Source organism: Salvelinus sp. IW2-2015, unplaced genomic scaffold (genome assembly GCF_002910315.2).
Source record: "Salvelinus sp. IW2-2015 unplaced genomic scaffold, ASM291031v2 Un_scaffold2377, whole genome shotgun sequence".
NCBI classification, from domain to species: domain Eukaryota; kingdom Metazoa; phylum Chordata; class Actinopteri; order Salmoniformes; family Salmonidae; genus Salvelinus; species Salvelinus sp. IW2-2015.
Window position 1 is genome coordinate 61,180 of NW_019943701.1, and position 14,133 is coordinate 75,312.

The 14,133-nt window shown below is 43.9% G+C and overlaps 2 protein-coding genes across 5 annotated transcripts; both read left to right on the forward strand.

Moving 5' to 3' along the window:
* The first annotated feature begins 1,078 nt into the window (after positions 1 to 1,078).
* LOC112073808 (NLR family CARD domain-containing protein 3-like) lies at positions 1,079 to 6,588 on the forward strand. 3 transcript variants are annotated; one of them, XM_024141044.2, is made up of 7 exons: positions 1,079 to 1,659; positions 2,796 to 2,840; positions 3,008 to 4,717; positions 4,910 to 5,257; positions 5,445 to 5,612; positions 5,722 to 5,892; positions 6,206 to 6,588. In XM_024141044.2, coding segments are annotated over exons 1-7 (2,622 nt in total). In that variant the 5' UTR covers positions 1,079 to 1,657; the 3' UTR covers positions 6,384 to 6,588. The 3 variants fall into 3 exon arrangements, with proteins under 3 accessions (XP_023996812.1, XP_070296389.1, XP_023996813.1); XM_070440288.1 differs by having other exon boundaries at positions 1,080 to 1,659; positions 2,643 to 2,840; positions 6,206 to 6,587; XM_024141045.2 differs by having other exon boundaries at positions 1,080 to 1,659; positions 2,727 to 2,840; positions 6,206 to 6,587.
* A 17-nt stretch (positions 6,589 to 6,605) lies between these two features.
* LOC112073809 (elongation factor 1-alpha 1) lies at positions 6,606 to 13,424 on the forward strand. 2 transcript variants are annotated; one of them, XM_024141047.2, is made up of 10 exons: positions 6,606 to 6,743; positions 6,852 to 7,025; positions 7,259 to 8,467; positions 9,753 to 9,951; positions 10,065 to 10,244; positions 10,612 to 10,908; positions 11,166 to 11,316; positions 11,724 to 11,980; positions 12,189 to 12,423; positions 12,726 to 13,424. In XM_024141047.2, the coding sequence occupies exons 4-10, from the start codon at positions 9,808 to 9,810 to the stop codon at positions 12,848 to 12,850; spliced, it is 1,389 nt and encodes a 462-aa protein (XP_023996815.1). In that variant the 5' UTR covers positions 6,606 to 6,743; positions 6,852 to 7,025; positions 7,259 to 8,467; positions 9,753 to 9,807; the 3' UTR covers positions 12,851 to 13,424. The 2 variants fall into 2 exon arrangements, with proteins under 2 accessions (XP_023996815.1, XP_023996814.1); XM_024141046.2 differs by having other exon boundaries at positions 9,806 to 9,951.
* The last annotated feature ends 709 nt before the right edge of the window (positions 13,425 to 14,133 follow it).

A 14,133-nucleotide genomic window follows, 5' to 3' on the forward strand; every position in this document is an offset into this window, starting at 1 on the left:
CAATCTTTTGGTTTAGTTTATTAAAATGCAGTATACTCCATTTTGTTTGTGAGAAAAYGTGAATGSGATCAAATAGGGTTTATATTCTTGGGCCACAAAGACTTTTTCAATCCAAAATGATTAACTTGAATGAATCAATAGACACGATAGCTGACAGACTGAGTACATTTTTTTTACAAGGCCTGCAGTTGCATTGGGCAGAACTATAGGAAGCAAGGAAGCAAGCTCAGCCCTGTGCGTTTGATTGTCCATCAAGTTGCTTTCTCTGTGTTTAGGAAACCCCCCAGTCCTTATTTAAAATATAATTCATATGAAGTACACGTTTGCTGGACTTTGACAGGGGTTTCATCCCCCCCAAGTCCAGGAGTTTTTCCAGGAATAAAAAAACAAAAACAATACTTGACCTGATTAGAAAAACTCAGGTCCCATCATAGCCCATATTAAACCTTTTTAGATTCATCACGTCAGAAGTTCCAGAGTTTTACCTGGTTAGGTTCGCAAATCAGGAAAAACTATGGGTCCCAGATGTTTCTTTTTCACCACCCCACTCTTTGTCCTGCGGTGATGCCTCTGGTATAGGCTACATAGGCTAAGCTTTTAGAATGCCTACCTAAAATCACATCATCAGTACACTGACTGCGATTATTTGAATTACCATGTTTTAATTTAATTGATAGATTTTAATTGTTCAACAAATATTTATTTTCCATGACCATCATACGACCTATAAGCCTACATAGTCTAACCAAAAACTCAGGTAAACTCCGGTAAGAATGTCTGGCTACATTCCAACAGATAGGTGCACAGAAACTACACTCTGACCAATCAAAGACTTGACGGGGAAGTTTGGGGTCTTTATTTTGACGGAGCGTCTCTGGCTTCGGAACCTCACCGATTGAAACGCTATTAGCGCGCACCACCGCTAACTAGCTAGCCATTTCACATCGGTTACACATATGCTAGATTGAGGGGAGTCATCACTGGAGTCCCAATATCTATGTCCACAGKGGATATTAAAGAAAATGTGAAGGGAGGCAGAGTGATTGGGGCCAAAAAGTTGATCAGTAGGAAAGAGGGTCAAMGAAGTGAAAGCTTATCAGGGATGCTGAGGTTTGAGAAAGTCTTGCCGGGAAAAGTACATGTAGGAGTCCTTAGTTTCAATGTTAGAGAATTTGTCCCATATGCACTGCAGTGTTTTAAATGCCAAAGAATGGGACATGTAGCTGYTCAGTGTAACGGAAAGAAAAGATATGCCGAGTGTGGAGGGGCACATGATTACAGTGAATGTGGAAGCAATGTGAAGATTAAGTGCTGTAATTGTGGGGGAGAACACAGGGCAGCAGTTGGTGGATGCCAGGCACAGAGAGAGGCTWGAGGCTCAGAGATATGGGATCAGTAGAAGTTAGGGATTCAGTTGGTTTTGAATTTTATTTTCATGGTAGYACAGAATTGGGCAGGTCATGATTTATCGTACATTGCAGCACAGTAGGTGGCGGCATGCGCGAAAACGATTGTTTGCGGACCGCTATGATATCATAGAAGCAGAAGAAGAAGAAGGCTATGACTGCTTCTGTACTGCTCCCCTTTTGCGCTATCTGAAAAACATGAATTTGTCGAGACGAAATGGTCAAATTGAATAAGACGGAGAAAAGCAAGCATGTAAGCATATAACTGTGGAATTGCATTAGTTCGGTGGTTGTTTGTAATTTACAGCAAAGAAAATGGAATGTGATGAATGCTAGCCTGTACATTATCGTAGCCATTTACTGTAGCTTTTAGCTATGGAGTTGAGTTTAGTCYTCTAGCCSAGACAGATTCCTAATAGGACCTGGAGTTAACCTAAAGCAGATTCGTTATTTTGTCAGCTATTTAGCTATACCAGCTAGTTAGCTACACAGRCCACACAGATCATGATACCATCCCTAAAGTTAGCAAATTATTTGATCAGTCTCTAAACTTGACTACCGCAGTGGCCTTGTGGTTATTGTCCACCCTGAGATTGGACGGTTGTGAGTTCAATCCCTGGCCGAGTCATACCAAAGACTGTAAAAATGGGACTTGATGCATCTCTGCTTGKCACTCAGCATTAAGGAGATAGATTGGGGGTAAGGCCCTGYGATAGACTAGCGTCCTGTCCAAGCTGCCCCGCGCTACATAAATAGGAGTTGGGACAGGAGCCTATGAGACGTTCCGGCTAGCACAAGCCAAGGCACTTACTAACTTGGCTAGGTACCTAGTTGATGTTTACATGACCCTAACAATGGATAGCCAGCTACGATGRCTAGCTAGTTAAGACTGTTGCCTTAATTTCACACGGTAATATTCTTCAAAATCAAGGTTTGAAAGCACGACTGATGAGCTAGCCAGGGTGCCAGTCTGTTTGTGCCATCATGCCACTCATTGTCATGCCAAACTGTTTGGCATATGTCACGGAGTACAAGGAGTGTAATGTTAACACAAACACATACCCATGTTACCAATGAGAAGCTGAGGTGGAAATCTTAGCTAGAATCATTTGTGGCTTAACATGTTAATTAATAATTTCCCATATGAGAGGCAGTGCAATTTAGGGAGTATTGGCAGTACATCACTGATATAGTGTACCAATATTGCTAATCACAATATTCTGTGTGTATTACAAGTCAATGGTTGGTTGGTAGTGTGACCTCCCTGCTGCTGTCATCGAATGTGGGACTAGCTAGCCTGTCTTKCTGCATTCTACACAGATTCTGTCTCTGGAGATATTTAAGGAACACAAACGTTGGTAGTAACAGATCTACCTCCTCTGAATCCAGGGAAATGTTTTGCCTTGGGGGGAAAAAACGATTGACTGAACAAAGGTAAGMGAATCACATTCACCACACAGTAAGAACAGAGGACCAGCTCAGAATGAGTCTATTGAAAATGAATGTAATTTTGAATACACAGTAGGGCATGTTCATTGAAGCGTTAGTATTTTATATTGCACGTAGAAAATAAGATATACTTTTATTTGCCAATTTGACAGGAAAGTCTCTGCCTCCCATGTGGGGAAACTCAGCAATAAGCTAAAAGCCATCCTGAAGAAAAAGTACCAAAGTCCGCCAGGGGGGAAAACTGAGCATCCATTTTATATACATTGTGATCTCCACTATCAAGCTGGTAAAAGTAGCAAGGAGAACCAACATGAGTACATTCTATCTGAGCCAGGCTACAGGAGAAGACATCAAGGAACATGTTCATTCCTAAACTCCGAARTCGATGAGCCTATCAGAACAGCTCTGACAAAGGGCGTCTCTGGTATTGGCAAAACTAGCCAGGTGCGGATGATGATTCTTAACTGGGCAGAGGGAAAAGGAAACCAGGAAGTCCAACTAATATTTCCCCTTCCTTTCCGAGAGCTGAATTTGCTGAAGGAGAGACTGAGTCTGATTGAACTTCTTTACGAGTTTTTCCCAGAATTGAAAGAACCTGGAATTTGCAACTTGGAGAACTGCAGAGTTGGGTTCTTCTTTGACGGGCTGGATGAATTCTGTCGTCCTCTCGACTTCAAGAACAGCCTGATTGTGACCAATGTCACAGAGGTTTCCTCYGTGCCGACACTGCTGACAAACCTCATTAATGGTAATCTTCTTCCCTCTGCYGCTCACATATGGATTACATCCAGACCTGCAGCAGTCCATCGCATCCCTCTTCAGTACATTGACAGAGTGTCAGAAATCGAAGGCTTCACCGACTCCCAGAAAGAAGAGTTCTTCAGGAGAGCAATCAATGACAAGAACCAGGCCAAAGCAGTTATCACCTACTTGAAGAACTCGAAGGGCCTCTACAACTTGTGCCAGATACCTTGCATGTGTTCAATCTCAGCGTCAATACTCGAGAAACAGACATATGTACCCGACAAAACATGCGAACCTGTCGCACTAACTCCATTATTTAACGACCTACTTGTCCTGTTACAAATGGGGAACCACAATGTAAAGATAGTTGATGAATTGGGGGAACTAGCCTTTAAGCAGTTGGTGAAAGGCAACACGGTTTTCTACGAGGAAGACCTAAGAGAGTGCAACATTGATGTCCAAGTGGCAGCTGTGTACGCAAAAGTGATCATACCCATCTTCAGGGAGGATATTGGGCTGCAGSAAAAGAAGATCTACTACTTTGGGCATACCACCATCCAGGAGTTCATTGCCGCATTGTGGTTTCTTCAATCTGTTGGCGTCCAAGACAAAAACCAGGCTGTCAACCGGAAAACCCAGATCGAGAGAACTCTCTGGTTTTTTAGAGATGCCACCCAACTCAAGAGCGCGGTGGACATGACTTTGCAGAGCAAGACTGGACATATGGACCTCTTCCTTCGCTTCCTCCTCGGCATTGCTCAGAACTTTAACCAGATGTTCTCAGAGGCTGGCTTCATCTCGTCTACTGCCCTTCCGGAAATGTTAGTGTACATCAAGAAGAAGGTCTTGGAGAATCCCGCTTCGCCGAGGACCCTCAACCTGMTGAACTGCCTGAGGGAACTGAAAGACTACTCTCTAGACAATGATAGTGTGCGCTTTCTCAAGACGGGAATCCCCCCAGATGCCAAATATCCACCTGCACATTGGTCCGACCTGGCCACTCTCTTAGTGGCATCGGAGTCTGGGTCGATAGACATGCTTGGGTTAGAAGTAGAGAACAGAGGAGACAAGGAACTTCTGAGGATGCTGCCAGTGATCAAAGCTTCCCAGACAGCCACGTAAGTACTTGGTCATTTAACAATACCAGCTATTACATATCTATATGACATGTCGGTAACGCACAAGATAATTGTCATCAGAATTATGTAATTCAAGTTTGTTGGGCTCGTCTTACAGTTTTGGTGGTTCAAGTGGCTACTAGTATGACTTCTAATGTGCTTCTTGATTCCATAAACCCTCCTTCCCACCAGACTGTCGTATCACAACCTGACTGAGAAATCCTGTGAATGTCTGGCCTCGGCGCTCACCTCAAAGGTGTCCAATCTGAAAGCTCTGGACCTGAGTTTCAACACGCTGAAGGACTCAGGAGTGCAGCTKCTGGCGGCCGGCCTGGCCAAGCCACACTGCCGACTGGAGAGACTGAAACTGTCCGGCTGCAGGGTCAAACAGAATGGCTTTGCAGCTTTGGCCAAAGCTCTCAAATCCAACCCGTCGCACCTGCGAGAGCTGGATCTGAGCGGCAATGAACCGGAAGAATCGGGGGTGTTTCATCTTGTTGACGTACTAAAGGTTGTTAAGTGCGAACTGCAGATCCTGAAGTGAGTATTGAGTAAATGTCCACGGAACCTGTTGTGTTCTGATTTTGTGTAGGCTTGCTGTACCCCCACTTGTAATATCATTTAATTAAATTCTCCTTCGTGTTAATATTGTGGCTTGATGAAAATTAAATTCCCTTCTGTAAGGAAATAGTTGTTGTCTTCAATTTTTTTTTGTAATCTTCGTTAGGCTCTCAAACTGCAAGCTGGGCCTGGAGCTGAGTCACGCTCTGGCGGTGTTGCTGATAGACAACCCCAGACACCTGCGAGAGCTGGACGTCAGCATGAACGATCTGGGAGACGCGGGGGTGGAGCTGCTTATGGACATACTGAAGTCAACCCAGATATACAAACTGGAGTGAGTACTGCCTGGAGTATTGTAGTACACTTACACATTCCACCTCCCTGATTCTAAAGTGGAATGTTCACTGTAGTAAATGTACCATACATTTTCCCTCCACCACCAGGTTGTACTGTTGTCAGCTCACTGAGAARTGCTGTGAGARCATGTTTGGATGTCTGGTGAACATCCCCAGTCTGAGGGAGCTCAACCTGAGCAACAACAACCTGAAGGACGAGGGGGTCAAGATACTCTGTAAAGCCTTCGGACTGCCCGYCTGTCAACTGGAGAAACTCAAGTAAGCTAGCTAGCTCACAGAGAGTTGTGCCCAATCCCAAGTACACCCCTATGAAAACAAGTTAGACAATTTTGGCAATTCAAAAACAAATCACTCGTGGGCCGAATTTGGCCCGCTGGCTGCCACTTTGCTTTGCCTGCCATATGAGCTGAATAGTACATTCAAACGTGTTCAATTTTGTTTAGGAAATGTGTATTTTCGCTGTCTTATCTTATTCCAAACTCCTTGGATACCACACAAACATATTGAAGAATAAAATAATTGATGGATGAATAATTGAATTGACATTGACGAGTGTTGCCGTCCTCTCCAGTCTGGCGAGCTGTGGCTTCACGTCTGGAGGCTCTCCTTGGCTGGCTGGAGGGTTCACTTTCAGCCCCACCTTCCTCAAACAKCTGGATATCAGCAGGAACCACCTGGGCCACTCAGATGTTGTCTCGTTTTTCCTGTTCCTCAAAACAATACGCTTTTCACTGGAGACCCTACGGTGAGTACTGCGATGAGACTGTACAAATGTAGAAGGCCTAACTTCACCGTTGATATATAGTTTTCAATTGAAGTGGCATCAACAGGCACATCATGTGTGATTTAGAGGGACAGTATACTCAAATCAAATGACAGACTAATGTTGTGCGTATTTGTTGAACACCACCACACACACACACACACACACACACACACACACACACACACACACACACGCAAACCTGCCCACACCTGCACAAACCTCTCCGCTCCAATCTCACCAACCTGAAAGAGCTGGATCTATCTAGAAACGAACTGCGAGACAGCGGTGTAAAAACACTCTGCATGGGACTGACCTCAGCAACCTGTAAACTGGAGAGACTGTTGTAAGTAACATGTTAACAGTGTTAATACTTACAAGCATATTCACAAAAAATGCATTTATAATGCATTGTTGAGTAAGGTCAAGTGAATGTCGCCCCCCCCCCCCCCAGTCTGAGATGCTGTGGGATCACAGCAGAGGGCTGCTCCTCCCTAGCCTTAGCCCTAAAGTCCAGCTGCTCCAAAATCACAGAGCTGGGCCTGGTGGGAAACGACACGGGAGAAGAAGGACTGCGAATTCTCTCCGGCATCAGGGATGACCCACACTACAAACTACAGACTCTAGAGTAAGTCCTGGTGCCATCAAAGCTCCGAAAAGTGACTTGTTAATGTTACCATAGAAACAGTGCAAAATGTGGGACAGGAGATTTTTATTTATTTCTAGAACTTGAAAGACATTGCTTTAGCTTTTTTGAGAAATGTTACCAATCGGGTTTTTATCTACGTAGCCAAAATGTGTCGGCCTACATTAGTGCAATGTAACCATTAGTCCATTTGTTTATGTTGCTCTTCTTTACAGAATAAACGATTGAGAGTGGCCTTGCTCGCTGGAGGTGGTTCTCGGCTCGACCTTTTCCCAAATCTGGAGTGAAGTTATTTAATGAGGAACACTCTGGAGTGAAGCTACGAAACGATTGGCTGACAAGTCTCGACACACTACTTTTAAAGTGCCTTACAGTATCCTGGCTGCTCACACTTGAACAGAAGACCAGAGAGTATTTACCTAGGAACAGATAGTGAGGCTGAAATGACACACACACTGTTACTAACTCCGTTCCTCTGGTCTTGCTGCAGTATCAACCCATTTAACCTTTGCAGAAGCTTTATAGTATGTTTTGCACATTAGTATGTACACTATAGAATGTGTAGCCTTTGTAACGGGCGCCTCTGCTCCTCAGACACACGTGTCCGACCTCTTGACGACGTCTTAGCYAACTACGGTACCGAAAAGCTATCAGTTTGGGGGCGTGAGGTTACGTTATAGCGTCTCTGAGGGAGAAGGATGTAATGTTTTCTTTTTAACACTAGTACAGTCCCTTGGTAGCACAGTCTTTTTGTTTTTCAATTTTTATTTATTCTCTTTGAAAGTGCTTTTTTTYATGAAGATGACCAGACATTTTGGGAAATGTATACAGTAGTACAACTCTTGGTTTATTTACTATTGTTGCGTACAATGTACATTTTACCCAAATATACCTAGCTACTTCTATTGGTCATGATGCATTTTTTTTTAAAGTACTAATGGGAGGTTTAACTTAAGAAGCTTTCCAACTTTGGTCATATGTTTTAGGTCTGGTCTCCAAATGTGTTTGCACCTACTGCAACAGTCTGGTCGACGCAATATTTCAAGTTAAACAAGTGCCTTTAGAGTATTGATGATTGTGAGGGATACAGTTCTCTACTATTTGTCTCCTCTGCTGGTATATACAGTATGTCTGTTTGAGTGTGCTTGTATGTGTGTTCTGTTATTGTGTTTGTGTGTAAATGTTCAAATTGTTAAAATGTTACACATTGATGGTTCGGGCTGATTCTCTGATTGTTATGGTACATCACCACCACCACCTGGTGGTGAAAAACATGAATTTCTCCACGGTGGGGTTAAACTAATGACGTATGTAAAGCCAATAGCGGCAGCACCCACTACTGGGTCCCTAATAATAAACCAGACAGCATCTTTTGCTACACAATCACTGGCCGAATTTTTGCGAGCGCATCTACACAAACCCAGGTATGATACAATTTTAGCTAACAACAAGCTAAAGTATTAACCAACCACGGTCTGCATTTTGAAATGTGTGCTGTGAAATGATGGTCTGACGAGGTAGGTGTAACGCTGGATGTAATAGGGTTATGCAAGGCAGTCGGTTTGGATATATTGCACGCAGTCTCCATGTGGAAATTACAATAACAACGCGGYTGACACTATTAGCAAAACAAGAGGTTGCTCTCGAAGGTAACATGGCGCAGTGTAATAACTCGGGTATCGGTATGAACCGGCGCTGTAGCCTATGTGTTTGGATAACGCGAAATAGTTAACCAAGCCAGCAAGATGCATGATAGTGGCGTCAATATTCGCAAAACTAAGGCAATAGTCCTTTAATAGCCTACCTATTGCTGTCCCGTAATGTCTTTCATTGCTTCGTAGGAGCTAATAAACATGTTATATGATGGCCACAATACCATTATTTTGTTAAGTTTTTGTAACTACATAATATAAATGTTCCTTATGCGTTTACATGGTATTTCTTTGATATCTTGTTAATAGCCATGTTATGTAATAAATAAAACTTTATTTCAGTGTCAATTGTAGCAGGTGTTTAGGGGAGTATATGAGGATGAAGGGGTTATCTAGGTAAAATTGTGAGTCGTTGCAAATGGCACCTTATTCCCTATAGGCTATAGTGTACTATTCCCTGTATAGACCACAGTGCACTAAATATGGAATAGGGTGCCATTTGGAATGTAACCTGGGTGTATATTGATTGATTGACTGGCCATTRTTTTTGTGACTGCCTCTTGAAATATTAAACGTCCCAAATACTGTTTGCACCCAACCACCAGTCTCCAGTGTCATCATGAACWTGGTGGGGTAGGCWTTGAGAACCAGGAAGGAAAATAACAGCTATGTTGTTGAGAAATGGCTGCTTTTCTTTCACCTGTTCTTTCATTCTGATGACCTCACTCTCAAAATGGTGGCAAAGCCACTCAGTGAAACTTTATACACATTGTCAGGGAAGGGAATAGAGAGCTCTGATGGGGTGTGAATGGTTCTCGATGACTGAAATGATGATGTGTGAGGGAGAAGAGGTGTTTGCGTGATGCAATAATCTACCAACTGTTGCGAGYTTTCTTCGTTGCWTAGCAGACATCAACTAAACAAAGCATTGCAAAGGGATACTGGACTCAGTCACTAGTATTAATACATTTCACAAATATTTGTCTCCTTAATACCTCCTAAAATGTAATACATTTTGCTCGGTTAATGACATTGTAATTCCTAATAACTTGGCTAGCTTGGTTGACCCCTCTTGCCACAATCTACTCCGGTGTCTTCCTGAGTGAACAGCTATGGGCAAGGAGAAGCTTCACATCAACATCGTGGTGATCGGCCATGTGGACTCAGGCAAGTCGACCACCACAGGCCACCTCATCTACAAGTGTGGGGGCATCGACAAGAGGACCATCGAGAAGTTTGAGAAGGAGGCCGCTGAGGTATGGAGGTGACCAGACACAAGTAACTTAACAAAACTACTCTCTGTGCCGGGATGTATTTAAGGTCTATCCTGTTTGCACAGACTTTTGACATTGATTTGGTCTCTCTTTAGATGGGGAAGGGCTCATTCAAGTATGCCTGGGTGCTGGACAAGCTGAAAGCAGAGAGGGAGCGAGGCATCACCATCGACATCTCCCTGTGGAAGTTTGAGACCAGCAGGTACTACGTCACCATCATCGACGCCCCGGGACACAGGGACTTCATCAAGAACATGATTACAGGCACCTCTCAGGTATGGGCTGCAGACACTACCGTATCCAGCTGTCACTTAACATGGACCCTGACTAAAARTTTAGCCAGGGGCCTTCTTATTTGGTACGTATGGGCCCCAAAACTGGAAGAAGGAAGAGCATGAAACTTATTAAACATGTCTTCTATACTTTTACAAAACAAAACCTTTGACCAGGATTACATTGGCTACTCTGAAAATCAAACGTTTTTTCCCGGGAATTCATAAACGGCACCATATTTTAAAATTACATTTACTAAAACAAGAAATAAGAATAAGAAATAGCTTATTTTTTCATGTAACACTTTCTGCTTTCAAACTGCTTTCAAATGCATACAAAATTAAACGTCATGGTTGCTCCCTGCCACAGGCGGACTGTGCTGTGCTCATCGTGGCGGCGGGCGTGGGCGAGTTCGAGGCGGGCATCTCCAAGAATGGGCAAACCCGCGAGCACGCCCTTCTGGCCTACACCCTAGGGGTCAAGCAGCTGATTGTAGGGGTCAACAAGATGGACTCCACCGAGCCCAACTACAGCCAGAAACGCTATGAGGAGATTGTGAAGGAAGTCAGCAACTATATTAAGAAGATTGGCTACAACCCGGATACGGTGGCCTTCGTTCCCATCTCTGGCTGGAATGGGGACAATATGCTGGAGGCTAGCCCTAACGTTAGTATTCTTCTTTTTATACTTATCCTTATCTTTTTCCAAGGCAGGAGGACACTTTATATTCTTAGGACGCAACCTTATTACACAATAGAGTTGCAGAGGCAGTCATGCACACCACTGAATTACACTGCCCAATTAGTATAACAGCAATTGTATGAAAAGTGGTTAGTTTTACAAAGTGTCTTAATATGTATTTCTTCTGTAGGCCATAACGCTTAAGTTACGCTTGTTCCTAATATTTGGTCTGTTCCCTGTAGATGACATGGTTCAAAGGGTGGAAGATCACCCGTAAGGATGGCAACGCCTCTGGAACCACCCTGCTGGAGGCCCTGGACGCCATCCAGCCGCCCTCCCGCCCCACAGACAAACCCCTCCGCCTGCCCCTACAGGACGTCTACAAGATAGGAGGTGAGGCCCTGGGAGGTGGAGGAGCTTGTGAGGCCTCCCTGCCACTGGTGCTATGCCAGTGGCTTGGGGGTCAATTCCATTTCAATTCAGTCAATTTTGCAGCAGTGAAAGCCAAGGGGTTTTGAGTTGTTTTTCAGTTCTTACATACATTTTATTTTGATGTTATACCTTGCACTCAGGCTGGGATTCAATCCGAGYTGCGTTCGATCCTCGATCTAGCACATTTAACTGGAATTTACAATTAAGCKGACATCTGCAGCGTTTACCTTGAAGGCGATCTCTGCGAAGGCGGTAACATTGCCATTAAATGCWACAATTTCTACAAGTGCGATCGGATTCAAKCCTGGCCTCAGAGAGACTTGAAAGATTGCCTCAAACATTTCATGCCTCTCACCTCCCTCTCCCAGGTATTGGTACGGTCCCGGTGGGGCGGGTGGAGACGGGCGTGATCAAGCCAGGCATGGTGGTGACTTTTGCCCCCGTCAATGTGACCACGGAGGTCAAGTCAGTGGAGATGCACCACGAGGCGCTGACYGAGGCCATGCCCGGAGACAACGTGGGCTTTAACGTCAAGAACGTGTCGGTAAAAGACATACGGCGAGGGAACGTGGCTGGAGACAGTAAGAACGACCCGCCGATGGAGGCGGCCAACTTCACTGCACAGGTCTGGATAGGAGAGTTAGCTGTGGAGAACATTGTGTGTCTGGACTGAAACGAGTCCTTACGAGGCACCAATTAACATGCTGTGTTCTGATTCCTGTTTTTGTCCAATTCACACATCACTTACTACCCCGTTTAAACAGGAAACAAATAGCATAGAGTCACATAGAAGAGAAATGACATGTGTGTGTGTCTCCTCCCTCCTCCCTCAGGTCATCATCCTGAACCACCCAGGTCAGATCAGTGCTGGCTACGCCCCCGTGCTGGACTGCCACACGGCCCACATCGCCTGTAARTTCGCTGAGCTGAAGGAGAAGATTGACCGGCGCTCGGGCAAGAAGCTGGAGGACAACCCCAAGGCCCTGAAGTCTGGCGACGCAGCCATCGTTGACATGGTCCCCGGGAAGCCCATGTGTGTGGAGAGCTTCTCTGAGTACCCACCACTTGGTAGGTGGTGTGTGTGTGTCTGCCCTCAACCCAGATCCCTATTGGGGGACAGATGACGTGTACTGTACATCTTTATTGTCATATAGATATTACAGAACCTGCTCTGTTCATCAGATAAGACGTTATCTCCATCCTTCATCAATCTTTGTGCCTCTTGTCTAGAACTAATCACATGTTCCATGATCACAAATCAACTATAGCATTGTAGCATGTGCTATAAAGCCTGTAATAGACTGAAATACGTTTATAATAAAGTCATTAGAAGTATGACTCGCATTCGATCATTCTCTCCACCCTCCCAGGGCGCTTTGCGGTGCGCGACATGCGTCAGACGGTGGCGGTGGGCGTGATCAAGGCGGTGGAGAAGAAGGCTCCGTCCACGGGAAAGGTCACCAAGTCGGCCCAGAAGGCCCAGAAGGTCAAATGAACGTCGTGTTGGGCTCGCGACGTTAGCGTCCGCCACCGTAAAAACATCACCCCCCTGCTAAACACCATAGTCAAAGTCTGGTCCATGCTCACGATGCATCGCAAGAGCAGACGGAGGAAAAAAATGACATGGATTATTCATTAAGGAAGTGTTCTGTTTTATATATATGTTTTGGTCTGCTTGTTTGACTGTTTGTGGTTAGGATACACTATCTGAGTGGAAGACAMTTTAAATAACTCCTCTAGATGTGTGCTATTGTCCTCAGTTAAACGTCAAAAATTGTATTGATAGTGTTGGTTTGCATTAAACTAGCTGCTAGTTAATGTTAGTAGAATGCACAAACATTTTTAAGTTAAATGTTGAAATGGTGTTGTGTTTTCCTATGGCTGCTTGCATGTTCCCAATGCACTTTAAAAAAATATATCAGATACTAACATATTATAGCGCCTTGCTTGGCTTAAAAGCTCCCTTGCACTGTTCAAMCTTTGTCGATACTGTTCCCTCTACACCTTATTGTATGCAACCTGTGAGCTTGATCTATATCAAAGACATTAAAACGTGTTCAAACTTACAACATGTGCGTCATTTAAATATGGGTTGACAGTTGAAAAATGAAAAAATAATTTTCAAGGTAATAACCAGATGTCAACAYGCAGCTACAGAACAGAACATACACCACAACGATCATAGGCTAACAGAACATGTCTGTAAATATGTCACAAACACACTTGAATTTCCTTTTTTTTTTATTGATGTAGGAGAATGGAAGTTTCTTTAGCATTTTTCATGACATTACAGGCTTGATGGAGCTAACTGAAATGATTACTATCGTATAGGTATGTGCACGTCATTTAAATAAATTAGGATAATGATCGTATGAGACACAAYGATGACATTTCTAAAGGGCAGTTTTCCTTTGGTAATACATGGTCTGTCTGTGGATAAATAATGCCCAAATCAGATAGTCTTTTTTTTTTTTTTACAAGGGACGAAACAAAAATGAAGTATGTGAGACCATTTCAGCACAAAATGCCAACAACCCACACGTTGGGTGCAAATAAACATGTTGAAATGGACAGTATATCGCTAAGAAAGGCACCATGTTATGTACGGCATGTTTTATATACTACACATATTCTGGTAAAGCCTTCAATAAGGATTTAATTGACCATAAATGTTTCTGCTAATGCTTCTGTTTCCAATAGTATGTGTACTAGAGCTTTGGATTTAGCGTACAATTTCATACTGTATTTCATGTTGTTTAGAATGGGTTTCTCTCCTTT